This window comes from Erinaceus europaeus, chromosome 2 (genome assembly GCF_950295315.1).
Source record: "Erinaceus europaeus chromosome 2, mEriEur2.1, whole genome shotgun sequence".
Lineage (NCBI taxonomy): Eukaryota > Metazoa > Chordata > Mammalia > Eulipotyphla > Erinaceidae > Erinaceus > Erinaceus europaeus.
This window is the reverse complement of record NC_080163.1, coordinates 122,961,685-122,987,586: the sequence shown is the minus strand read 5'-3', so window position 1 is coordinate 122,987,586 and position 25,902 is coordinate 122,961,685. Positions and strand designations below refer to the sequence as shown.

At 39.3% G+C, this 25,902-nt stretch overlaps 1 protein-coding gene across 3 annotated transcripts in view; it reads left to right on the top strand.

Moving 5' to 3' along the window:
* CDH13 (cadherin 13) overlaps positions 1-25,902 on the top strand; it is a 1,263,374-nt gene that overhangs the window by 949,462 nt on the left and 288,010 nt on the right. For all 3 annotated transcript variants that reach the window (XM_060185111.1, XM_060185110.1, XM_007528362.2), the window contains one exon: positions 23,600-23,778. In XM_060185111.1, the coding sequence (XP_060041094.1) occupies positions 23,600-23,778 (179 nt within the window). The remainder of the gene's footprint in view (positions 1-23,599; positions 23,779-25,902) is intronic.

Here is a 25,902-nt window from a genome sequence, read left to right as displayed (position 1 = left end):
CAGTAAGAGTGGAGCCTATATGTAGACTAATATACAACCATTTCTCATGCAACTTTTTATTTGACATTTCAACTATCAATACCAATATAAACACTTGGTTTTTGCTGTAGGACTACTTCATCTAATTTAAATACCAGACAACCAACTACACAATGGCAACTTTTTTTTTTGGCCTTGTAAATACAACAAAGTTATATGCAGAATTCCTATTTTATATTTTTATAGAAAAAAGGGGTAGTTATGTTAATGAAAAATAAAAGAAAACCCACTAGCACTTTATCCAAAACCATTTAGTTACATTGGGATTTTGCTATGCAATTGATAAGAAACATATCTTGATCACTGTGTGTATCTTTACAGAGCTCTAAGAACATTCCTCTTAGCCTACATTCCAATGGGAGGGAACAGAAAGGAACATGATAAAATTATCAGGCAGGAACACATGACTATAAATAATTGACTCTCTCATGTTTCATGAGATTTAACCTTATACTTCAGAATGTTTATTTCCTCTATTTCAAAATGTTTATTTACTTTTCTCTGTTGACTTTAATTAGTTTTGCCTTTGGCTCATAAACAGGTAAAAGTGAAAACTTTTTTATTTGCATGTTTATTTTCAAGCAAGCTAACTAATTTAACTTTTTAGTTTGGTTCCTCTGTATTGTACCAGGGCCATAAAAAAACTGCTGATGGACTCATAGGCTTGTGACTGTTTTCTTAAGAAACAAAATGGAAAAAGCTTTTGGAAATTATGATGGCTTTCTGGAAATTCTAAAGGTAAAATCTGTATTAAGTCTCTTTTCATAGGAAGAGAGATGAACAAATGGTTTGATTACAACAAGTCCAGAAATTGGATCTTAACAAAACTTACTTTGAGTTCTAGAAAAAAAAATTAATATGAATAAAAATTAATGACTTGTAAATATATACTTTTTAATTGTATAACAGCTATTAGCAAAGAGTTGTTGGTATGCTTCTAAATCCTGCTTATAAGACCTTCTGTTTTGATCATTACATTAGGTTCACTTGTATTACTTACGATGTATTTTATTTACATAACCTGTTAACTAAGCACCCCCTCACCTCCGGGACATTGGTTTAATCCTCACTGGTTCGCGCTTTTCCCTTCTCCCTGCCCCCTATCCTATGTACTTCCTTGTTCCTGACTCTTCCACTTCAGGAAGGAGAGAATTGTGTTGTGATTAGAAGAGATTAGATTGTTGAACCACATCCCTGCTCGTCAATAAAGAGATACTGCTTCCCAGCTCAGCCATGAGTCCCTGGTCGTCTCTCTCTCCTGCCTGCGAAGCTAGCACGACAAAGAGTAATACCCAAGGCATAATAAATGTAGCCTTCATTCTAATTCATGACAAATTCCCCCATAAATTTTTAGGAATCCTATAAATGAGGGCACCATTTTTAAAAAAGATAAAAATTAAAAACACTTATATTAGAGAAGGTATTTGTTGTACATATAATTGAAAATATATAAGGAGAACCCTCCCTTAGTAAAAATTAAGGGATAAACAGTTAAAGAGATTAGAAAAGTGAACATTTTATTTCAGATACTAAGACAAATAACCAATAGAGGCTGTTCAAACTCACTGTGCATAAGGAAAATTCAGAATGCAGCAACAAATGATATAACTTGATGTCTACTTGATTGATAACTACTAATTCTAACAAAACAAAATAGTGGCAAATATGTGGGGAAGAGAGACTCTCATTTATTGCTTTTGGAAATGTAAATTAGTAAAATTTGAAGAGTCACTTTTGATTATGTACCAAAACTGAAGATGTATAACTTCATCATTCTAAGTTTATATCTGTAAGGAACTTTCTTGTGTGCACCTGTGCACATAAGCAGGCTCTTTCTAGCAGCAAGGCTAGAAGTAGCAAAACTAGAAAGCATTATTGCTTCCCAAACAAAGCATAGCTGACTTAAATGACAGCTCCATCCTCTGATGAGCTGCCTTGCTGCACCAACTGCAGATCTCTAGAACATGCTGTGCTGTGGAAAGCACAATTTACAGAAAAATACATACACTCTGATTCCATTTATAGAGAATTCAAAAATGTGTAAAACTAATATGTTTAGAGACTGATAAGGAGTGAAACCATGAAACAAAACAATAGATTAAGAGATAGCAAATTCTTGATAACCATTTTCTTTGGAGGGAAGAAGAGGAATGAGATCAGGGGGAGCAGGCAGGAATTGCTGTGGCATTTCATAAGGGTGATAGGCAACAGTGGAACTAAATTCTTTTTTTATTAATATTATCTTTATTATTATCTGACTGATAGAGACAGCCATAAATTGAGAGGAAGGGGCAGATAGAGAGGGAGAGAGTCAGAGAGACCTGCAGCACTGCTTTACCACTTGTGAAACTTCCCCCCTGCAGGTGAGGACCAGGGGTGTGAACCCAGATCCTTGGACATTGTAACATGTGCACTCAACCAAGTGCACCATCACCTGGCCCCCAGTGAAACTATATTCTCTCTGATACCTTTTTAGATGTGGCATATATATTATGTATATATTACTGTGCATGTATAAAATACCTCATATATTTAAAATTAAAGAAAAAGTATGAGTAGATAACACTTAACAGGTATAAATCTTATCTCACTCAACATTTTTATCAATAATACATCTATATCATAAACTCCTATAGAGTAGATGAGAGGTAATTAATGTCAGCTGCTTGAATCAGGTTTCCTAAAAAGCACACTCACTTAACTGGACCAATAATTTAATGTCACAGAACTTAATGTAAAATCTTACCCCTTGAGACTTTTAAGAAACAGTCCACTAAATTGAGGTAAGATCCCCTATTAAACATTTCCTGTGAAAATAGTGTTAGTAGACCACAGGTTCAAAAAGAACTTTCTGTGCAATTACCTTCCAAGAGAGCTAACTTTCACCTAGGAACAGTGACCATCCCCCCACACTCAGTATGATTCAGGTCAAATCTTGCATAGTTTTTTCCCAGCCCCTTGATTTGTATAAGAAGTTGGCAAATTACAGCAAGGTCAGAGGCTGTTGACTAGCAATGAAAGATAAAGCAACATTTAAGATTTCAGTTTCAGTACATGGGGAGTGAGGGTGAGAGCCCAAGCAGAGTTAGAGTTTTCCAGAGAGTGCTTTCAAATCAGTGTGTGTTAGGTCTCTCAAATAGTTGGAGATGTAGAGAAAAACAGTGAGTGGTCTCACAAGGTATGAGCACAGTTTCCTGGGTATGTTCAGAGACTGGATAACTCACTCCCACACCATAACACTAGAAGATGCACCTTATGTCTCTGCTATTCCTCCCACATCATAGTTTCCAGCATCAATTAGAATAAAAGAGAGAATCACAGAGGAAACCAGGACATAAGTCATTTTGGTTTAATTGAGACGGTGGCAAGTATGGAGCATCAGGGATAGGCCATCAAGGCTAGTACCTTCTTCACCTCTTCTGCAGTTTCTTGATGTAGCTGTGACTGCCTTTCAGGTAAGACACTGTCTCTCTAAGTTAGCCCTGAGACAGAGGCTGCAGTAGACCATTTCAGCTCTGAACAGGCAAAGAACTTGGGCTTAGGAGTCTTTAGTCCTAAGTTTGAATCTCCCCTGTTTCCTATTTTATTATGTTCTAAAGCCCAATTCTATCTCTTTTTTCTAAGTTTCTGTTTCCCAGGATTATGCAAAGATGACTATACTTGTTACAGGTATTAGAGACGGTTAATAAGAAATAGAAAGAGCCTGACATCATTAGACCAACCCAATACCTCTGAAATATGAATAAGACCACTAGTAGTACTTTTTTACTCAATCACTCAGTTACCATGACACTCTGTATGACAGGGAGATGAGAGAGGAGATAAACATGAGAGAGAGCAAGTAAGAGGTGAATATCATGAAGGTCCTCTGTGTTGTGTTCTAGATGCCACACTGTGTATCTAGCAAGTGCTATTAGACCATGACTGGGATTGAAACAATGAACTTCTCATTTTAGAAAGTTAAATCTGAGGGGTTGGATGGTGGTGCACCTAGTTGAGAGCACACATGTTACAATGCGCAAGGACCCAGGTTCAAGTCCCCGGTCCCCACCTACAGGGGGAAAACTTTGAGAGTGGTGAAGCAGTGCTACAGATGTCTCTCTGCCTCTCTTCCTCTCTATCCCCCTTCCCCCCTAGATTTCTGGCTGTCTCTATTCAATAAATAAATGAAGGTAATATATTTTTTTTAAAAATGACAGTTAAATCTGGATATAGTAAGGATGGCATTTATTCGTTTGTTCTCTAAACAGCCTCATTGGTGACACAAAGCAAAGACCTCATTACATTTAGTTAAACAAAAGAAGACTCTCAATCAACATTCTAAGCAAATGAATTTGTGATGTTTCAAGTAGGGATAAGTTATAAGAAGAAAAATGAGACATGAAGATGAGATAATAGGAGTCAAACCACAATTAGAAAGACAACCAGCAAGTTCCATTAAAGAGAATACACTAGAGGACTGTTAGGGGGTCAAAGCAACAGAAATGGGTAACCTTATAGAACTGGAAGAGGGTTTGAGAGAACTATTTTGGCAGAGAGCATCAATAAGCATTAGATGAACTTGAATTTAGAACTGGAATAGCTCTTTTGAAGCATTCTGCCCCCATCGACTCAGATATGACATCAACTCTTTTCAACAGACAAACCACTCAGATGGTTTATTAACACAGAAATTTTCCTAAGGGCTTAAGTAAGGATTCAAGTCAGTGGAAGTTCCCTTTTTTTTTTCTTTTTTTTATATATATATTTATTTAATTTATTTATTCCCTTTTGTTGCCCTTGTTGTTTTATCGTTGTAGTTATTATTGTTGTTGTCATTGTTGGATAGGACAGAGAGAAATGGAGAGAGGGAGGGGAAGACAGAGAGGAGGAGAGAAAGATAGACACCTGCAGACCTGCGTCACCGCCTGTGAAGCGAGTCCCCTGCAGGTGGGGAGCCGGGGTTCGAACCGGGATCCTTATGCCGGTCCTTGTGCTTTGCGCCACCTGTGCTTAGCCCGCTGCACTACAGCCCGACTCCCTGGAAGTTCCCTTTTTAACTGATATGAGGGACTGAGAGGTAAAGAAAATGTGACATGCTTGAAGCCGGTGTGACTGTGTATTGAGGGAATTGTTTAGAACACTCAAAGCAGACCTTCTCATCAGCTTAGCCATGAATTGATAGGTTGTATGTGACCTTGTGTGCCTTTCTGTAGAGTAAGTGAATGAGATTAGAAGCAAAGTTTCCTCTTTTACTCCTTTCTTCCCGTTCCTCACTCTGGCAGTCAGCACAACTCACAGGCTTATCAGCAGAGGCAGCATCTAACAAACTCTATCCTTTCCCACTTCCATGCCCTTTTGGCACTGTGAATTTAAATTTTGCTGACATTGTTCTGTATAGTATGCTAAAATCACAGGTGCTAAAAATTGGAGGGATCTTTGAGAGAATTATATTAGTACATCCTCCCCCAAAGGCAGGATTCCCATCTGATACCCCATGTAAGTGTGTTCCAACCCGTATACATATACTCAGTGTTGGAAGTACATTGTCTCACCAAGAAGAACTTTCCATTGTTGGACAGCTCCCTTAGCCATCGGTTTCCTCCCCAAAATCCTTCCACTAGTCCTAAGTGGGGGCCACATAGAATTATTCCACATCAGTTTTAACATGAAATCAACTTGGACTGGAGTTGGTGGATTGCACCAAAGACTCAGGTTGGGAAGAGTTCAGGTCCTAGAACATAATGGCAGAGGAGAACCTAGTGGGAATTGTATTGTTAGATGGAATACTTGGAAACTATATGTATGTACAAACTATTGTATTTTACTGTTGACTGTAAACCATTAATCCCCAATAAAGAAACTTTTTAAAAAAGAAATCATCTGCATATTAGACAGTAATAAGCTCCCAGCACCCATTTTAGAATACCTTCCAAACATGTCTGGCTAGTTGTTTTGTTTGTTTGTTTTTTTACCTTTCCTTCCACTTAATTTTAAAAAGAAAACCTAGGGGCCAGGTGGTGCGGCACACCTGGTTAAGTACACATGCACATGTTACAATGCGAGCAGCCTGGTCCAAGCGTCCAGTCCCCACCTGCAGGGGAAAAGCGTTACGAGTAGTGAATCAGGGCTGCAGGTAGGTGTCTCTCTGTCTCTCTCCCTCTCTATCTCCCCCTTTCTCTCTTGATTTCTGGTTGCCTCTATCCAATAAATATCGAAAAAAGGGTACTGAAAAATAAAAGGTGTTAAAAATAAATAAAGAGAAAGCCTAGGCTTTATTTATTTATATCCAGGCACATGCTTATTACAGTTCATTCTCATATTGTAATATCCCACCATCCATCATCTACACTGTCTGACACTCCTTCTCTTTAGATTGACTAGTTCCCACATACACACACGAACCAGTGTGACCAGGGATTGCAGCTGTTACCCCAGTAGAGCAGAATCCCCAGGGCAGGCTTTAATACCACCCCATTAAACTGACTTCTCAGTACAAGGAAAAAATATAACCCATAACAATTGACATTAAAAGGAAGCCTTCTTATTGGGTCCCATGCACTAGATTAACTCCAAAGCTGCTTTAGACTCAAACATTTTGCAGATCAAAGAAAAAATACACTGTGCACACTTTTCTTTCTTTACAGATGGGATAGAGATGAGAGGAGGAAAACATCTTTCCCATGTTTTTATAAAAATATAAAGCATGTGTCCACAGTGACAGAGATATTTCTTTCCCTCTCAATCCAGCCAAGCCCATGACAGAGCTGAGCATGAGCTAATGTCACACACATTCATCTTCCTGAGCTACTTTGCTGCATCTCTGAAAAGATAAACCAGCTTTAGCAGAATAGGAAATATTAAGGCTTAGGATCTTGCCCCTCACATGTCTTTGGGAATTGAGGGTGAAAATTTTGCCCATCATTAGCTGACCCCAAGAACAGAATTTACAGCCTAGAAGGGCAGAGGCCCAGAGGCTGTTCTTCACTAAATTGATTCTCAGAAAATTGATCCCAAAACATTCTTCGAGCAAATAAAAGTGTGTGAGTTCCTTTTTGGACCTAACCAGTTTCTATAGTCTGTCTTCATTCTCTTTGTTCTTGGCTGTAGAGTTTGTGTCTAACACAGATTCAGTCTTCAGATGCTCAGCTACCAGTTCTGATTCCACTAAGCACTGGCTTTGTGATCTCCAGCCAATCATTACCATCCCCTACCCCATGGACAACATGGGATGAAAATAAAATCTCCACAAGGTCAAGTTTTATATCCAGGCTTATCAAGCTATACAGGCATTGTGACCAGTCAACCTAGTAACTGAATCATGGTAACCCAAAGATATCCAGTCTTGGTTCCTGGAACTGGTTATTTTGCATTGATAAATGAGTTTTCACAGATATTGCTAAGTTAAAGAATTTTGAGATTAAATTATCCTGGACAATGGAGACAGGAAGGTCACTGTCATCCAACAGGTTCTTAGAAAAGAGAGACAGAGGGAGAGATCACAGACTCATAGAAAGAGCTGATGCTACAAAGAGCATGAAGTTAAGGAATAGGTGTTTGCTCAATTAAAGAATTCTGGAGTTGCTGTCTTCCTCTTGCTCCCTTCTTTCTTGACTCCTTTTATTGTCACTTTCTCTCCCCTTCATTTGTCCTTAATGAAATTTAATGATCTGTAAACAATGTCCCCACTATGAGTTTTATTCTGTCATTTAATTGCTCTCTGATTCCTTTCTCCCACTGCCACAGGGTGTGGGATTCTCACTATTCACCTTCTTGCTAAAATGAAGCTTTGGATGTATCAAGTGTGCAGGAATCTGACATGGTGTATCTTCAGCTCACTGTGATGTGAGAAAGTATCCTTTTTTCAGTAATAGTTTTCAATTTTGCTAGGCCATGTCTGGGGCAAGTGTGTTTGAGAGATGAAATACAGGAGAAGAAGGATGCCCAGGGGGAAAGGCAGCTGCTAATATCATGGGTGCTCAGGACTTTGAACAGGGTGATTTCCCATCTTGACTTGCAAATGGAGCCTCAAAGTTCCTACCTCTTAAAGATCTTTAATGTGTGCTCTTTCCTGGCAGGAGGGAGAATTTGAAGATAGCCGATGGTGCTGTTTTTAGGCTTTAATATGTTTTTGCTCTTAGCAAATGGGCAAGTTATTTTGTGGAAGAAAATGCTTTAAAGATTCAAGTGCTAAGTAATAATTGAATAGTCAAGGGGAGAAAATAGACCTTTTGCAGTAGGTGATGTGGAGGACAAAACAACTTGAGACAGCCCCCACCTGACATCTCAGCTTGGAGCAGCTAACTGCTTTCCTTAGTTACCTTACCATACAGTGATCCATAGAGGCCATCCACCGTGCTATCAGAGCAACCTTGAACATGCCCTTTATTCAGGGAATTACTGCATAGTGCCAGCTACTTAAGTATCTCCAGCTTCTCTAGTTTAATATACATGAGTTGAAGGGCTGAGATGTCCATGAGGGGGTTAAAAGGCATACACAGAAAAAGCCAAATTAAAAACATACATGGAATGAGAAGTAGTCATACAGAATGGGTCACATGCTCTGGGATCAGTTCACCACTCATCCCCTAATGAAATCACCTGCAACATGCCTGACCCTTTTCTAGTCAGAGGAGAACAAGGATGAATCAAGTGTGTGCGGTGCTATTTTATTTGCTAAGTTGTTTCCTATTGGTGTTTTGATGGCCTGAAAGAGGTATTTCAGCTCTTAAAGTGACATGCACCACAGAGAGAAGTGAACTGTAGTGAATAGAAACAATTCTTCAGCCTGACATGGCATAAATTGTCAGAGAAACTTTCCCTCTCTTCTTAGGTTACAGACCAGACCTCCAGAGGGTTGACATTAGACCTCAATCCTAGACCGTTTAATTTCAGATCTGTATGACCCTGACAAAGCCCCTTTATCAAATTTTATTCTTCATAAAAGATCCATTTCCCCAGACTCATAAAGCAACTCCTTCTAATTCCATGTTATTTTATAAATACTTTCATTGCCGGCATCAACCAGAAGCAGCTGACTTCCCAGCCATAAAACAACAGCTTGCAACATCACCATGTTACCCAAAATGTATTTACTTATCAAGTTGAAGAACACATGTTTGCAAAATCAGCGACATCACAGCTCTACCAGCAATTTGCCAGCTCTTTCTTCCCACTGAATGCACTGTCTCAAGTTTCCCTTGTGTGGTATTTTAGCATCCTGGCTCATTTGTATCCTGCTACTTCAGTAGTCAGTAACCCCTGAAAGCACATGCAAGACTTCCCAAGCCCCTCGCTGATCATGCCTGTGACTTTGGACATCTTATTTCTAGAAACGTGAAGTCTGGAGGTTATTGATACCTGTCCTGCAACTAAGGGCTACAGGTGCTGTTTATCACCTGGGCTTCCCAATGTGTACTCAGAGATGTTCATACAAGCTCTAGTGGGTCAGGTCAGTGTGTTCTCCAGCCAGCAGGGAGAGTTCTGGAAAATTAATCATTCCATTTGCATAATATACTTTGAAGTGCTTAAGTGACAGGAGCTCTGTTGAAGAGGTATGGGAAGAACAGACAGCTTTACTTAACTATCTGCCTGCCAGATAACCTGGTCAGTGATCAAATGATTTCTCCTCCAACCACCTTAGATTCCCTCTAAAAAGAGGCTGAGAAAACCCTACCTTAAAAGATTGATTAGATGACTGAATGGTTGCAATTCCACACAATCTGTGTAAAGGTCGATAGTGTCCATTTAAGTCTTGAACTTAAAAAAAAAAAAACAGTTTATAGTACAGTTGTGGAAGCATGAGTAGAGTTAATCATCTCCCACTGCTTCATGTAACAAGACCTCAAGGTTCCTTCCGGCCACTCCCTTGCTTTCCTTTCCCAAAGTCCATTGCTTTAGTGCAGTACACCACAACTGGCATGATCTTATATGTATTTTCCTGGGGTTCTGCCTGATGACTTCTAGTAGTGACTTTGGGCAGGTTATTGGACTTTGAGCCTCTTGTACAGAAAGAAAGGAAGAAAGAAAGAGAGAAGGGAGAGAGAGAAAGGAGATAGGGGAAGGAAGGAAGAAAGGAAGGAAGGAAGGAAGGAAGGGAGGGAGGTAGGGAGGGAGGGGAAGAAGAAGGGAGGAAGGACTGAGAAAAGAGAGGGAGTGAAGAGTTGACTACCTTGACAAGATATTATAATGATTATTCCTAACATACAATAGGTCCAAATGTTTATTTTACTCTCTGTGGAATTAATGCAAAAGCCACCAGCTTGGACTGCTAAGTTTCTTTTATTTTTTTTTTTATTTAACTTTATTCAGGAAAATGCAGTTTCAAGACAGTTGTTAATCTCAAGGATTGGACTTCTACATTTAAATGTCTCTCCAGATCAACTTTACACATTGGCAATTATCAACTCATTTTACAGGTGGGGGGATTGGGGACATCTATATAGCCCAGATCACAGAATAGAGGGTCATGTTCTTCTTTTGCCTGACCCTTGTCTAGCCCCAGACTCTCACTCTAGATCCCCACCTAGTCAGTGGATTCAGAATATTGGGGAGTGGGAAGGGCAGGGGGGATGTTTTTCAGGTATTGAGATACTTTTGAAATCTTCCCAGGTAATTCAAATGAGAAGCCAGGTTTCCTTCTATGTCACATTGGTGTGTGAACCTCTAGTGAACCCAGGTTGTTAAGGGAATTTTTCTATAGGTAGAAGTATCTAATTCAAAAGAAAGTGGAAGCCTAGAATCTAGCAATTCATGATGGAGATCTAGTGTCAAGATAGAACGTAAGAATTGGGAGCCAGAAGAGTCATCAAGAGTGTATGTGAGGGGGCTGGCAGTGGGCACACCTAGTTAAGCACATGTTAACATGCACAAAGACCCAGGTTCGAACCTGTGCACTTCACCTGCAATGAGTGGATGCTTAGTGAGTGGTGAAGCAGATATGCAGGTGTCTATCTCCCTCAATTTCTCTGTCCTAATTAAAAATAACGTAGAAAGAAAAAATAAATAGGATTCATGTGCTAGCACCAAGCCCCAGAGATATTTCTGTTGTCAATTTTAATTAATTAATTAATGTAAACTGGTCTCCCAGGATGAGGAACCAGGACAAATTTGGGGAGGCAGGAGCCAGCACCTGAACAACTCAGATACCTGAGAAGGCACAACTGACTTCTTTTGTTGCTATATAATTTTTCCCTCCTAATAAGCATGGCATGTGGGGCAGTGCGTATGAGGGGAGCAGGAATTCTAAGAACTATGCAGCCAAGTCCTTTACAGACTGAAGGCAAGACTATGGTAGACAACACTATGGTAGACTTGCCTGCTGTTTACTGGGAATCTAGGCTCCCTGTACTTGCAAGTCTGATTTCTAGCTCTTGACTATGACTGACTGAATAATTTGAAGAATGAAAATGCAGGACCCCATGTTCAACACATTAAAAAATTAAGAAAATGACATCAAAACTTTCAGTTCTAGACAGATTCTTTCTGAGCACAGTGCACTAGAGGCCACACATGAATCCAGAACGCCAGGTCTGTCCACCAGTGTGTACAATAGTGATGCCTGCCATTTCTGGCTACAGAATTTAATGAGCTGGAACTTGGCTTTGCAGCTGTCAACTTCTCCTGCCAAAAAACCAAACAACCAACCAACCAGATAAACAAACCCTACCTGTTCACAATAGCAATGCTAGTGATACATATGTTTGCATCTCTAAATTCCACTGCCTTTGAAAGGGAGCTCCCAAAATGGACTGAATCTGAATGAGAAATTAACCTTTAATGTGTTTAAGTCATTAAAATTTCAAGAATTTGTTTGTTATTTCAGTATAACCTAGCCTGATATAGCATCCACTTTTAAATGACAAAACTACTTCACCCTTGCCCTTGAAGCAGACATAGGGATAATAGACTTATTGTTCAGAATTTATTTGGGAATTAATATTTAGTGCAAGTCAGACATTTATTTACCTATTCTCTCTCCCACCTTCACCCTTACTTTAACCTGTAAGAGAAGAAATAAGATAATAAAACCATTCATTTTTTATTCATACATTCACCTTATTTATTTATTTACTCAGCAAGTGTTTATTAAATTCTTAGTACACACTGAACGTTATCCTGGTAACTTTCAAGGCTTTCATGCTTTGAATAATACAAAGTGTAGCCAGAAAAACTAGATGAAGAATTAGCAGTCTTCAACACTATGTGCTATGTATACTAGCATATTCATATTGTATCCAAGAATAAATGCAGAGTAGACAGCATCTCTGTCCCCTGTGAAAGTGAAATCTAGAAGAGGGATTCCAAAGAGATGCAAGTTGTAATTTCAGTGCGGAATTCTAAAACTGTTATTATTTTAAGGACACTGGGATGAATGACTAATATGGGGTTTTTCAGTCCAGGCATAATTGGCACTTGGAGCTGGAGAATTCTTTGTTGTGGGAGTTGTTCTGTGCGTTGTGGGCTGTTTAAGAGCATCCTTAGCTTCTTAAATGATAACATCACACTCCCTGACCACAGTATGGCAGCCAAAAATATCCCAGACTTCCCAATGTCTTCTGAGAAATAAAAACATTCCCAAATGAAAACCACTGCTCTAAAAGTAGTAGTATAACTTATTTTATTTTACTTTTTTATTTAAGAAAGGAGACATTAGCAAAACCATAGGATAAGAGGGGTACAGTTCCACACAATTCCCACCTCCCAATCTCCATATCCCATTCCCCTCCCCTGATAGCTTTCCCATTCTCTATCCCTCTGGGAGTATGGACCCAGGGTTGTTGTGGGTTGCAGAGGGTAGAGGGCATGTGTGAACATATGCTCTATCTCAGGAGACCTGGACTATATCTAGGTTTGGGGACTTTATTGGGGAGTGGAACACCTGGAATGGAATTAAAGAATGAATTATTTACTATGAAAGGAAAGGTCTCACCCAAGTGATGAAGCTGAAGGATTGTCATTCCAACCTGAAGTCTCTGGACACAGTCTGAAGTGAAGCATGCTTGGGTGGCACTCGTTGCATTGATTGGGTTGTGATCTGTGGATGCAATATTATTTGATTTGAATTGAGAGAAGCATGCAGGAACGTGGGCTTCACCCTAAGGTTCCAGGACTGGGGGAAATATAGGCTCTATAGTGGAAATGTGAGGTTCCTGTTGTTGTAGGGTTCAAGAAGACAATGGATAGTTATTATTATCATCACATTATTTGATAATTGGGTTAACTTTGAAAAGTCCCTTTTTTAGGGTTTGCTGTATAATTACCCAGCATCTTGTATATAGCTGTGCTACCGGTTGCTTCTGTCCTCCCTGGTCTAGGCTTTTGAGAGAGTCAACATATCAAAATAAAAAATCCCTTAAATTAATTAAGTAAATAATAAAATACACATATAATTTCCCATATTTGTTTGTAGCTTTAAGAAAAAAATATAGAAGATACTTTCAACTACTTCCTTCTAATTCAGTGTAAAAATTTCTTATTACTTTGGAATATTAGGGGTAGAGATTCTATTTAAAATGATATGTTTCGAGTGTTATAGGCAAGATCAATTAATTCAGTACAGAGTATACTTTTAAAAAGAGCTGCCTATAAAGGGGTGATATATTTAAAATCAAATTCAATTTTTAATAGATTTGAGAAAAACATTATCTTTAAATTCTGGATTAAATGAAGAAGCCAGGGCAATAAAATGAACCATGACAGGAAGGACTGCAGTTTTATCCATGTGTTCTTTGGATCTTAAAAATTATTTTTCTTAAAATATGGCCTGCTAATTAAATAAGAACTCACCACAAAAATGGGGCAAAGGTTTTTTAGAGATTGAAAAAAAAAAATAGGAGCCACTGAAGAGTTGAAATCATCCTAAGGTGTTTCTGTTGCCACCAACTCCTTATCAGCACAGAAATAAACAACCTTTGAAAACAGATGGAAGACAACCATTGCTCTACTTGTCATAACTTATTACATATTTGACTGTCAATTTATACTTAAAATACCAACTACCTCCTGGAAGGTAAAGCAAATTTTAGATGAGAATTCTATTGCATTTCAAATCAAACCTGTGGTAATTGCGGTTGCACAGAGGCACTTATGGCTGCTGTTAAGCGAAGTTAGCAACTGTCTCGAAATTAAAGACACTCTCATTTCAAGAGTGGAATTATCTGCCTGTGTGAAGGTGCTTACACAGCTCAGACCTGCATCAGGAATACATGCTTTGTGCCATTTTAATTCACCCTACGTTTTTTTCCATTAGGTAGTTGAACGACAAATCATCAACATGTTGTGACTTAACCATAAAATTATTAGTAGCTCCCAAAGTCCAGTATTTACAAATAAACTATTTTATCTTAATAAATATTTTGCCTTCATTTATCTTTTTATTTTCATATGCCTCTTAAACATACTGTATTAGTTGATTGCATAAAGTGGCTATTTCAACATTAAAAATAACTTTTTAGAATCATGTAGTATCTTCAGTTTGTATGTGAAGACTAACCTATGTACATTCCTACAGTAGATAATGTGTAGTTAAAAATAAAATAAAACTTAGAGGTTCAAAACAAGAGCCAAATTTGAGTATCTGTGTGATTTTGCAAGTTATGATGGGTTCAGTTGGATCATTTTGTTTTTTATTCATAAAAAAGAAACATTGACAAAGCCATAGGATGAGGGGTACAATTCCACACAGTTCCCATCACCAGCTCTCTGTATCCCATCCCCTCCTAATAGGTTTCCTATTCTTTAACCCTCTGAGAATATGGACCAAGGTCATTGTGGGATGCAGAAGGTGGAAGGTCTGGCTTCTGTAATGGTTTCCCCGCTGAACATGGGCATTGACTGGTTGATTCATACTCCCAGCCTGCCTCTCTCTTTCCCTAGTGGTGTGGGGCCCTGGAGAATTGGAGCTCCAGGACACATTGGTGGGTTGTCTGTCCAGGGAAGTCTGGTTGGCATCATGCTAGCATTTGGACCCTGGTGGCTGAAAAGAGAGTTAACATACAAAGCCAAACAAATTTTTGACCAATCATGAACCTAAAGGCAGGAGTAGAGCAGATGAAGGGGGGGGGGGGCTCTGTTTTGTAGATACCTAGTAGGCATATTTTAGTTATATTCCAAAGGGCCTGTGGCTATACTAGTTTTTGTTGTTGTTGTTGTTGTTATTGTTGTTTTCCCTGAGCCTGAAATCTGATATGCAGGTGAATCCAAGTTACTGTCTGGGAGATGATGTAATGGCTGGAAAAATGACCAGAAAGCTGCATCAGGGAAGAGAAAATAATATTGTTGACTCTAAACCTCATTGATTTGATGTGGTCTGGGGCCCATATTCAGCTTAGGAGCCTATGTGACCTCTGCATCCCTGTAGATCTGAGCTCACATTCTGTGGTCATGAGTAGGAACATTCCAAGCTGCCCCAATATCGACCCATCTTCCTCAGGTGTAGCAGAGAGTATGTATTCCAGCCTCCCTTCAGAGGATGGAACATTCTCTACCATTGTTGATCCAAGTTGAGGGCAAGGTCCTATGGGGGCCCACAAACGGGTCTATTTTGTTGTTCATGATAGAGATGACTGGTAACAATGGAGAGAGGGATTTATTCAAGCTCTAGGCCCATCATGTCTGTTTGGGAATCTCAGGACTCCCCGAATAGGGCCCTAGCTGATGGGGTGGCTGGTTAGTGACTAAAGAGTCATCGTTAAAGTATGCCATTCTCCTGCCCTTATTCAACTTTTGAAGTCCTTGCTTTGATGAGGTTAGCTTTGGAGTGAGTGAGGGAAGTGTAATAGGAAGTAGGTGAGGAGGGTATCTAAGTCTAAGTAGACACTCATTATGAACTTCATACTGACTCAGTGCAAACTATTGTGTACTTTTGCTTTCAGGTATATATTTTGCCCTAATTTATGGATACATGTGAGCATATGCTGTATCTCAGAGGACCTGGTCTATATCTAGGTTTTGGGACTTTGTTAGGAAGTGAACCATCTGGAATGAAATTAGAGATTCCTATGAAAGGAAAGGTCTCACCCAAGTAATGAGACTGAAGGGTTGACATCCCATGTCTGACATCTCTGGACAAAGTCTGAAGTGAAGCATGCTGAGTTGGTACTTCTTCTTCTAGCGTTTGCCCTTCTTCCGTAGCCAGTCAACAGCGTCAGGTTGAGCCTGATGTCTGCTTGTTGCTGGGATCCATGTGGATTCAGTCAGCTAGGAAGGATCGTCAGTTTCCCAAATAAATGGGTACTCACGGGATGCACCACGAGAAGGTCAATCCAATGCATCCCAAGACTTAGTCTGTGATTTTAAAAGTTTGAGACATTCAATCAGTTTTCCCCTCTCATATTAAATAGTGACTGATATGACTAAAAATTAACAGGAGTTTATATAAACACCATTACATAACCAAAAGACTGTGTCCCATTCCACCCTCCCCACTCCCAACCCCCTGCCCAGTGAAGCCGAACATCCACCCTCACCCTCACCCTCAACCCAGGGTTTTTACTTTGGTGCCCTACTCCAAATTCAGTCAAATCTTGCTTTGAGAAAGAAGAACAGAAAGGGAAACTCAACATTTGATCATTTTTATCTTGGTCTTGTGTGAGGTTGTATGGCTGCTGTCATCTAGAAGCTCAGCTGGGGGTTGACAGATCCACAGGGGATTCAGTTTACAAATTTTATTGTTATTAAGTGTGTTGGAAAGGTAACATTCATTCTCAGGCACATGTTGCCTCTATCAGGAAGCCCAGACAGCTGTATATGGTAGCTAGGCTCCAGGAGTGCAAGCTCCACACCATCAAGCCCCTGTTATTATAATATTTCGTGTCTCTTACTGGTCAATGGAAGTCACTTGACTAACTTACAGTCAGTACAAGTCAGTTAATTTTCTTAAGTTATAGCCTTTCACCAGAGTACTGGTAAACAATATTCATTTTGTGTCTTTAAGGAAATGAATCTTTAACCAATAATTAAAAATTAAAGTTCAAACCCTGATGAAACTTGGGCCAAAGTTTGTCATACCTGGTTTATTTGGCCTTTCTAGTACCAAACTCAGTGATCCTGTTTATTTATATATTTATTTTTTACTTGAACTGTTATCCAACTTGTAAACATTTTCAGTTCATACAAAAATTCAAATTTGGGCAGGGTTGTTGTGCACCTGGTTGAGCGTACATATTATGGTGCGCAAGGACCCAGGTTCAAGCCCCCAGTCCCCCTACAGGGGGAAAGCTTTGCAAGTGGTGAAGCAGGGCTATAAGTGTCTCTGTGTCTCTCTATCTCCCCCCTCCTCTTAATTTCTGGCTGTCTCTATCCAATAAATAAAGATAATAAAAAATAAAAAATTAAAATTCAATCTTTTCTTGAAAAATGAAATTGTCTAGCTTCTCCTGATCTTCATTTAAGAAATGTTTTAATTATCTTGAGCTAAAAATCAGTGCCCACTATGCAGGATAGATATTTCCCATGGTGCCACAATCTCCACCACTTCCACTTGTCTTAAAATTACTTTACTTGTATTAGTTACTTGTGTGGGTACAGAGTGGACATCTGAGTTTCTCACTCGTGCCCACCTCTCATGACCTTACTCTAGAGATAAGCAAAAAGTCATGCTTTCAGGGAGAGTGGGTCTGAGCTGATGTCAGAGGAGAAACTAAACATCAGTGATATTTTTATTAAAACTTGCATTATCAAGATATTCTGAGCCAAACTCACAATGCAACCACCTTGGGAAAAAATATGAATGAAGTCTTTGTACTGGTAAGTGACGAACAATAATTGGAGAGGAGTTGGAAGAGTCCCCCAAAAGAGTAAGGACAATGGATATATAGCCCAGAATGTATCTATCTCTAAGCCTGTTTTCCTTCTTTGCTTCTACCCAGAGTCAAAGTGCATTCTCCAGGCAAGGTTTTTAAGAGCCAGCTTCCATATTTGACTTTACCTGACTCTTTCTTCTGTGTTCAACTAGCAGCCTGTAAGTCTTTCATTTTGCAGTAGAGGGTCATTGATAGATTATCTGGTTCTGGGAGTGACAGGACAATTATCCTTTATTTTGACACTCTGCAGAATATTGTGATGAGGGAAAAAACAGAAATGTACATTGTGAAGGACCTACATGTGTGTCTATCATATAATTATCATTTCTTTGCCCTTGAGAAATGCATATAAACAAATAGGGTCATGTATAAACACATATTGGAAACCACTGTGTAGATGGAAGTAAATTAGCCCTTCTTCTTAGGTGTGTAATTGGGCAAAGGGTAAATTTCAGGTAATGTCATAAGGTAATTGGAATAACTCCCAGGCCCTCCTGCAGAATAGACATCCTGTGGTGATTTTGGAATTTGTGTGTGACTGTAAAATCCAATTCTACCAACAATCTTCATAGAGTGGAAAAGAATCAAAAAGGTGTAATAAGCACATATAGTTGTGAAAGGAGTCCAGGCAACTCAGAGATTATTGGTACTCTTCTCAGTAGACAAATGGCTTGTGGGTCATTGTGGAATAAGTCAAAGCTGCATTGAATTGCAACAATGCAATTCTATTCAAAGAACACTGATGAGGGCCTCCTATAACTGCATATCAAATCCTAAGCTTACAAAAATGAATAAAGAACAGTCTGTATCCTTGGGAACTCCAATTTAGGACCATATGGTTCATCTAAAAATAGTATTGAAAAGAAGAGATACTGCCAACTAGAAAGTTTGGGAATACTAATCTCTTTTGAGATTCTACTCTCTTTAGAGATTTACAGTATGGATTTGCTTACTGAGAGCTCTAGAACCTATGGGAAGAGACCTGCTTATCTGTGGTTCTGCATGTCTCCCCAATATGCTTCTCTGCTGAGCCCACAGAACTAGAGTTTTTTAGATACAACTTAGGTAATGTTAGTTTAGGAGGCCTTTCCAGCCTCAGTTTGGTAGGTTTATCCAGTTATTGAAATCAAGATAGATAACAAATGTGTGCTTGTGAATGATTGTGAGTGTGTGTGTGTGTGTCTGTGTGTGTGTGTGTGTTAGTACAGTTATAATCTTCACAATAAAAACTCAAATTTATAAACTAAGACTATGGGTAAGGCTCGGGGGAAGAAGTGATACAGGGTAACTCAGAAATGATAGGTACTGGAACTCATCCTGCCATATCAGGTACCAGCTTTTATAGTCACTATAATCTTGAGTTCTTTTGTCTGTACTCACTACATATAACCATCATGATAGGCTTAGAGCCCAGGGGATATTTGGTAGTAAAAGGCATTTTTGTCAGACTACTTATGTACCAGACATTCAACCAATTTCTTTATAATACTAATAAATATTCATAATAACAAAGAGAAAAGTATTATTCATACCCTATATTGCAAATAGGAAAATTAAGACTTATGGAGGGTTGATTAATTGGCCAAGTACACATACTTAGGTATCTTACCCAGTGTGTTTTCTTTAATGTTGCAGATATATTTACATGACATGGGCACTATTTATTAAAAGTGTGTTCCAGAACTAAATACTGTCACATTTTCATGTGTGGGTTGACTCAATCTCAAGTCTTAGGACTAAGTTCACCTGCTCTCTAACAATTAGTTAAGAATATTGCGTAATATTGAAAGTTTAACAGGATAACATTTTATCATGTATTGTTTAAATCCATTAAAAAAAAAGGCAATCATCACTGAGTTTCCTGATGAAAACTGAATATTCTTCAGTCTGAGTGATCTTTTTTTCCTGTAATCATTTTAATGCATATAGCAGTCACAAGGTATGATGACTTCATTGGTATACTTTCCTTTTGTCCATCTTATGACTTCAGTGTCCAATTAAAGGCAAATTAAATAGGGTACTAATCCCATCAGTCAAATATATATTATACACTAACAAAGTGCAATCATTGGACCATTCTACTTAACCTGAGACTCTTTGGTGTGAAATTAATGCACTTGGGGACTTTGTCCATGCTTTTTTGCAACATAGGGCTTACCTAGCACATTCCTGGGTGGGGATGAAATCTGTCTCTTATTTCTTATGGAAAGCCCCAATTAGATCGGTTTTTTAGAGCAAATAAATGCCATATCTCATGCTAATGCCGATGGACTGTTTGGTACTGCCTAGGTTACTGAATTGAAAATGAGCCTTGATTCTACAGTATGACTCAATGTAAAAACCAAGTGCCAAATGGTGTGTTCATTTCTTCCAAAGACAAGGGCACTTGCGAAGAATTTTCTATTACATTGGATCTTGAAGTTTTCCTTGCAACAATTTCTCAAAGAAGTGAAAAGAAACAAAATAATATAGAAAATGTGTCTTAGGAAAGCTAGGTGGTGACATACGTGACTGAGTGCACATGGCACATTGTGCAAGGATCTGGGTTTAAGCCCCAGGTCCCCACCTGCAATAGAAGAAGCTTTATTAGTGGTGAAGCAGTCCTCAGGTTCTTCACTATCTCTCTCCTTCTCTGTTGTTCTCTGCCCTCTCAATTTCTGCCTCTGTCTCTACCCAATAAATAATAAATATATAAATAAGATATTTTAAAAAGGAAAATGTGTCTTAGTGTGTCTAACATAATAGAAACACGAGTGAAATTAACAGACTATTTAACAAATTTATCCAACCTCAAGGTGGTCAGCTCTCTAATCAATCAGACCTAATGGTTGATAATCTGATTTCTATCATGGGAGGGAGGATAAACTGATTTTGATGTTTTGAGAAGCACTGTTATAAAAGGGGAAGGAATATTGATATGGTAACTGAGCGGGATAGATTGAATGTCTACTTTAGGTGTGTGTGTGTGTGTGTGTGTGTGGTGTGTGTGTGTGTGTGTGTGTGTGTGTGTGTGTGTGTGTGTTCCTAATAGGAACTGCAGGTCTGATTTTTTTCTTCTATATTGGTTCATATTTTATTACTTCAGAGGGCTCAGAATCAGAAGGTGGAACTCTGAAGTGTAAACTGCAATGAAAAATTATGGCTGAGTAGGTCACCCTGAGCCAATTGTCAAAGACAACAGTCTAATATGCCTGACTCTGCTCTAAACACCACTTTTAAAGTTACTTATAATGCTCTCTTTTAAATTAAATTTTAATTGCAAAAGAAGAAAGAGTCCTCTTGTAAAAAAAATATATTACATGTTAGGCAAACATCTTGCCTCACTCCTTTCCTAGATTTGTCTATCACAATCAGTGGAAGTTCACCTTTATGAACCTTCTTCAGTGTATTCACAGACTTTAACTGAGGCTGAAAAATAAATGCATGAAGTATTGTGGGATTTTTCTATATGCAATCAGGTCCACAAAAATGATAGCATTCTATGGATAACATTCTTTATTTAATTTTTATTTATAAAACAGAAATATTGACAAGACCATAGGATAAGAGGGTTATAGTTCCACACAATTCCCACCACCAGAACTCTGTATCCCATCCCCTCACTTGAAAGCTTCCTATTCTTTATCCCTCTGGGTATATGGACCCAGGATCACTATGGGGTGCAGAAGGTGGGAGGTCTGGCTTCTGTAATTGCTTCCCTGCTGAACATGGGCATTAACAGGTCGATCCATACTCCCAGCCTGTCTCTCTCTTTTCCTAGTGGAGCAGGAATCTGGGGAGGTAGGGTTCCAGGACACACTGGTGGGGTCGTCTGCCCAGGAAAGTCAGGTTGGCATCATGACAGCATCTGGAACCTGGTGGCTGAAAAAGAGTTAAAATAGAAACAAAACAAATTGTTGACTAATCATGAACCTAAAGACAAGAATACTGCAGATGAGATTTGGGGTCTCTGTTTTGGAAAAAGCTAATAGGTCTATTTTAGGTATATTCCAAGGGGTCCATAACCCTACTAGTTTTTGCTTGAGCTTGACATCTAATATGTAAGTGACCTAAGTTATTGTCTGGGGGGATGGTGTCATAGTTGGAAATAGGACTAGAAAGCTGGATCAGAAAAGAGAGTAGCTCCCAAATGTGGGAAAAGTCTGTAATATTGTTAACTGTAAACCCCATAGATTTGATCTGGGGCCCATAGTCAGCACAGGAACCCATGTAATCTCTGCATCCCTGTAGGTCTGAGCTGGCATTTTGTGGTCACAACTAGGAACATTCCAGGCTATACTAATTTCAGGACCCATCATCCTCGAGTGATAAGTAGATGGATAACATTCTTTTTTTAAAAAATGTATGGTAGAAACATTTTAAAAATATTCATTTATTCCCTTTTGTTGCCCTTGTTTTTTTTATTGTTGTAGTTATCATTGTTGTTATTGATGTCATTGTTGTTGGATAGGACAGAGAGAAATGGAGAGAGGAGGGGAAGACAAAGGGGAAGAGAAAGATAGACACCTGCAGACCTGCTTCACCGCTTGTGAAGCAACTCCCCTGCCAGTGGAGAGCCAGGGACTCAAACCGGGATCCTTACTGCTGGTCCTTGGACTTTATGCCACTTACACTTAACCTGCTGTGCTAACACCTGACTCCTAGTGGATAGCATTCTTAACCTATTGTCACTCAATATGTTATTCTGGAGAGCCTTATATGTTGAGTATATTAGATCTACAACTACCTTGAATTATTAATATTATATTATATCATCATAAGACGGAGATACCATCATTCTGGCTATTCTGCTGTTGTTGGACAGTTAGGTGTTTCAAATTTTATCACCATGACCAATAATCCTGCCTTGAACATGCTTGTAAAATCCTCTATCCACGTGTATATTTCCTTGATAGTAGATACCAAGATACTGAACACTTTAAAAAATTAGTTTCTGCTTAGCTGTCCTTGAAAGTCCTTATACTGATTCTCTGTCATATTAACTACTGGGTGAGCAAGACCCTGTGTCTAACACCCTTATCATCCCTTGAAGTGATCAAATAGTTGACATGCCATCCTTGGCTTTATATCTAACAAGCTGAGCCTGTGTGACAGTCAGAAAGAGGACACTCAATTCATATTTTCTCTAATTCCTTTGAAATGTAATGATGGAACACCTTCTCTCCTAAAGTTCTTCTCATTCACTTTGCTTGTATCTGCTTGTCCCATAGGTGTCTGTACCAGGGACCTCTTCTGAACCCCAGGCTAAGTGAGGTTGTTCTTTCTACTCAATGTATTGTCTCCTCTCTCTCTCTCTCTCTCTCTCCACTTGATATGTTGTAGTATACCTATCTTTTTGTGTGATTTCTTTCCTACTAATCCCTGACCTGCTGAACACCAGGCGGTGTGCCTTTCTCACCCCCATTTCCCCGATACCCAGCCCCAGGTGACATATATTGCAGGCTTTAAATAAGAGTTCTTAAAACAAAGGCCACTGTCATGGAGCCACATCAATAGTGGAATGAAAACAAACAGCATATTAGCAGAAGGAAAAATTAAGCTGTCAATCTGCTGAACAGTCAAGATTTCTATATTTTAGTTCTTTTACCCTGATAGACTAGGGAAGGCAGGGGTTAGGAAGACAAGCTAAAATGAAACAGAGCTGGGTAAATTCTTTCTTTTTTTACTTAGAAAGTGATTGGCACATCACTCTGTTGTCATTGCCTGAGTGGGGGAAGGTGGTCTGCACAGTGCTGTCACCCCCTGATCTTCTCCTGCCTTTCTGTCTTACCCCTTAGGAACTACTGTGATGCGGATGACAGCCTTTGATGCAGATGACCCAGCCACAGATAATGCCCTTCTGCGTTATAATATCCGTCAGCAGACACCTGACAAGCCGTCTCCAAATATGTTCTACATCGATCCTGAAAAAGGAGACATCGTCACCGTCGTGTCACCTGCACTGTTGGACCGGGAGGTAAGGCTGAAAGGCACACCTGAGAATTCAATGAGGCTCTCACACAAAGGGTGATGTGGCACTTTATATTGTAGAGGAAGAAATGAGACATTTACATGGCTGGATAGAAAATCTATGAAGGAAAACTGAGAATAATATAACCCCGCACTTCAATACATATCAAAAGTCATGTATGGCCAGGGGAAATAACATAATGGTTCATACCTAAGGCTCTAAAGTCCCAGGTTTAATCCTTGGCATGATCATAAACCAGAGCTGAGAAGTGCTCTGCAAAAAAAGAAAAGTTGAGTTATTTACAATAATGTCTGTTCATTCAACTATTCAACCACTGGCCCCATGATTTATTAGTGAGGACTGCATTATGGATTCAACTCTTCTTACAATTACCTTTCTTCCTGGTGGTGGTGGTGGTGGGAGGGGGTGGTCAAGTCAGGAGGGAGAAACTGCAAGAAGGAACAAGGTAAGAAGTTCTCTGGTCCAAGGTCAGTATCCTCTCTTTGTCAAGGTGGCTCATCCTTTATGCTGCACATACTGATATTTCTCAAAGCCTCGCTCTTCCTTTACTCTCTGTTGTTCTACTATCAGACTGTTTTTGTGAAGTCTAGTCCATCTTCCAAGTGTCCCAGGGACCTTAGTCTGCATGCCTGCCCTTTGGTTTTGGCCAGAGTGTCTTCATGTTTTCCTAATTAGGTGTTATGTCAAAATATTTAGTTTTCCATTTATTTTTTAAATTCCAACTTCCAACCTTTCTGAGAATCAGAAAGCCAGGAAATTCAGGACCTCATTACTACATGTGGGTGGCTGATCACTTCAGATGTAACAATGGAACTGGTGGTGGTGGTCCCACCTAGGCAGGCCCTGTGCAACTGCCCTGCTTCTGTTACCTCTGATATATGCCCTCTGGCCCTGCCCTTTCTCCTGAGTTGTATGTCCAGACTATAACTCATATCAGGTTTGTTACTGTAGGACAGGCTATGGGTCCTTCAAACTCAGCATATAAACCAACTTGACTATCACCCCTACATCACCCCATATTTGCTTCCACCATGGAATCAATCATTCCTGACATTTTTCATCCCACACCTATGACCCCTGTCAGCACCATTGACAAGCACCATCTACCCCAAGTGAGTGATGGCTCCCTAGTGGGTTCTCTGCACCTTCTTCTCAATGTTTTTGATTCAACAATTCCCCAGGTCAGAACCTTCATCTCCAGTCCTCCCTGTTTGTTTGTTTTATTTTCACTGTAGTGTGCCAATTCTGGTCTAGGGAGGCCTTACCTCCTTCTATGAAGCCATCTTTCACCCATGTCATCTACAGCCTTACTCTTCCTTCAATCTCTGACTGTACTTAGCTGGAACCATTATATATTTTTGGTCACGTGCACCTTTAAGAAAAGCCCCTTCCTCTAGGTCTAGAACAGTATCATCCAAGGTAGTGGCCACTAATCACATGTGGTTATTTAAATTTTTTATGGTTGTTTAGTTATTATTATTTATCTCATCATTGTTAGATAGGACAGAGAGAAATGGAATGAAGAGGGGAAGACAGAGGGGGAGAGAAAGACAGACACCTGCAGACCTGCTTCACCACCTGTGAAGCAACTGCCCTGCAGGCGGGGGGTGGGGTGGCTAGAGCTAGGATCCTTCTGCTGGTCCTTGCACTTTGCACCACATTGGCTTAACCTATTCTGCTAATTTATATTACTGAAAACAAAGATGTAGGGGGAATAAAATCAACTTCCTGGCAACACTGGCCCAGACCACAAAACTCTTGAGAATAGGTACTATGATTTTATATACATCTATATTCCCAATGTGTAACCCCGTTTGAGCTCTCCTAAAAGTCTTAATTATATGTGCTTGGCATGGAGGTAAGAGTGAGTTGGAAATGACACCAAGATGTTATATTCGAGTAGTAGTTGGAAACAGTAGCTAGAAATGACAAATTGTTAGAAGGAAAAGAAAGAATGAAATCAGCATGGAAATTGTGCTTGTCAATTGGAAAATGAAATTGTTTCTGGTTAAAAATAGGAAGGCAGGGAAAAAAGAACAATCCATTTCTTTCATTTTGTCTCCCATTCTTTTTCTATAACTTCATTTGTGTGACTGCCTAGCTTCAGTG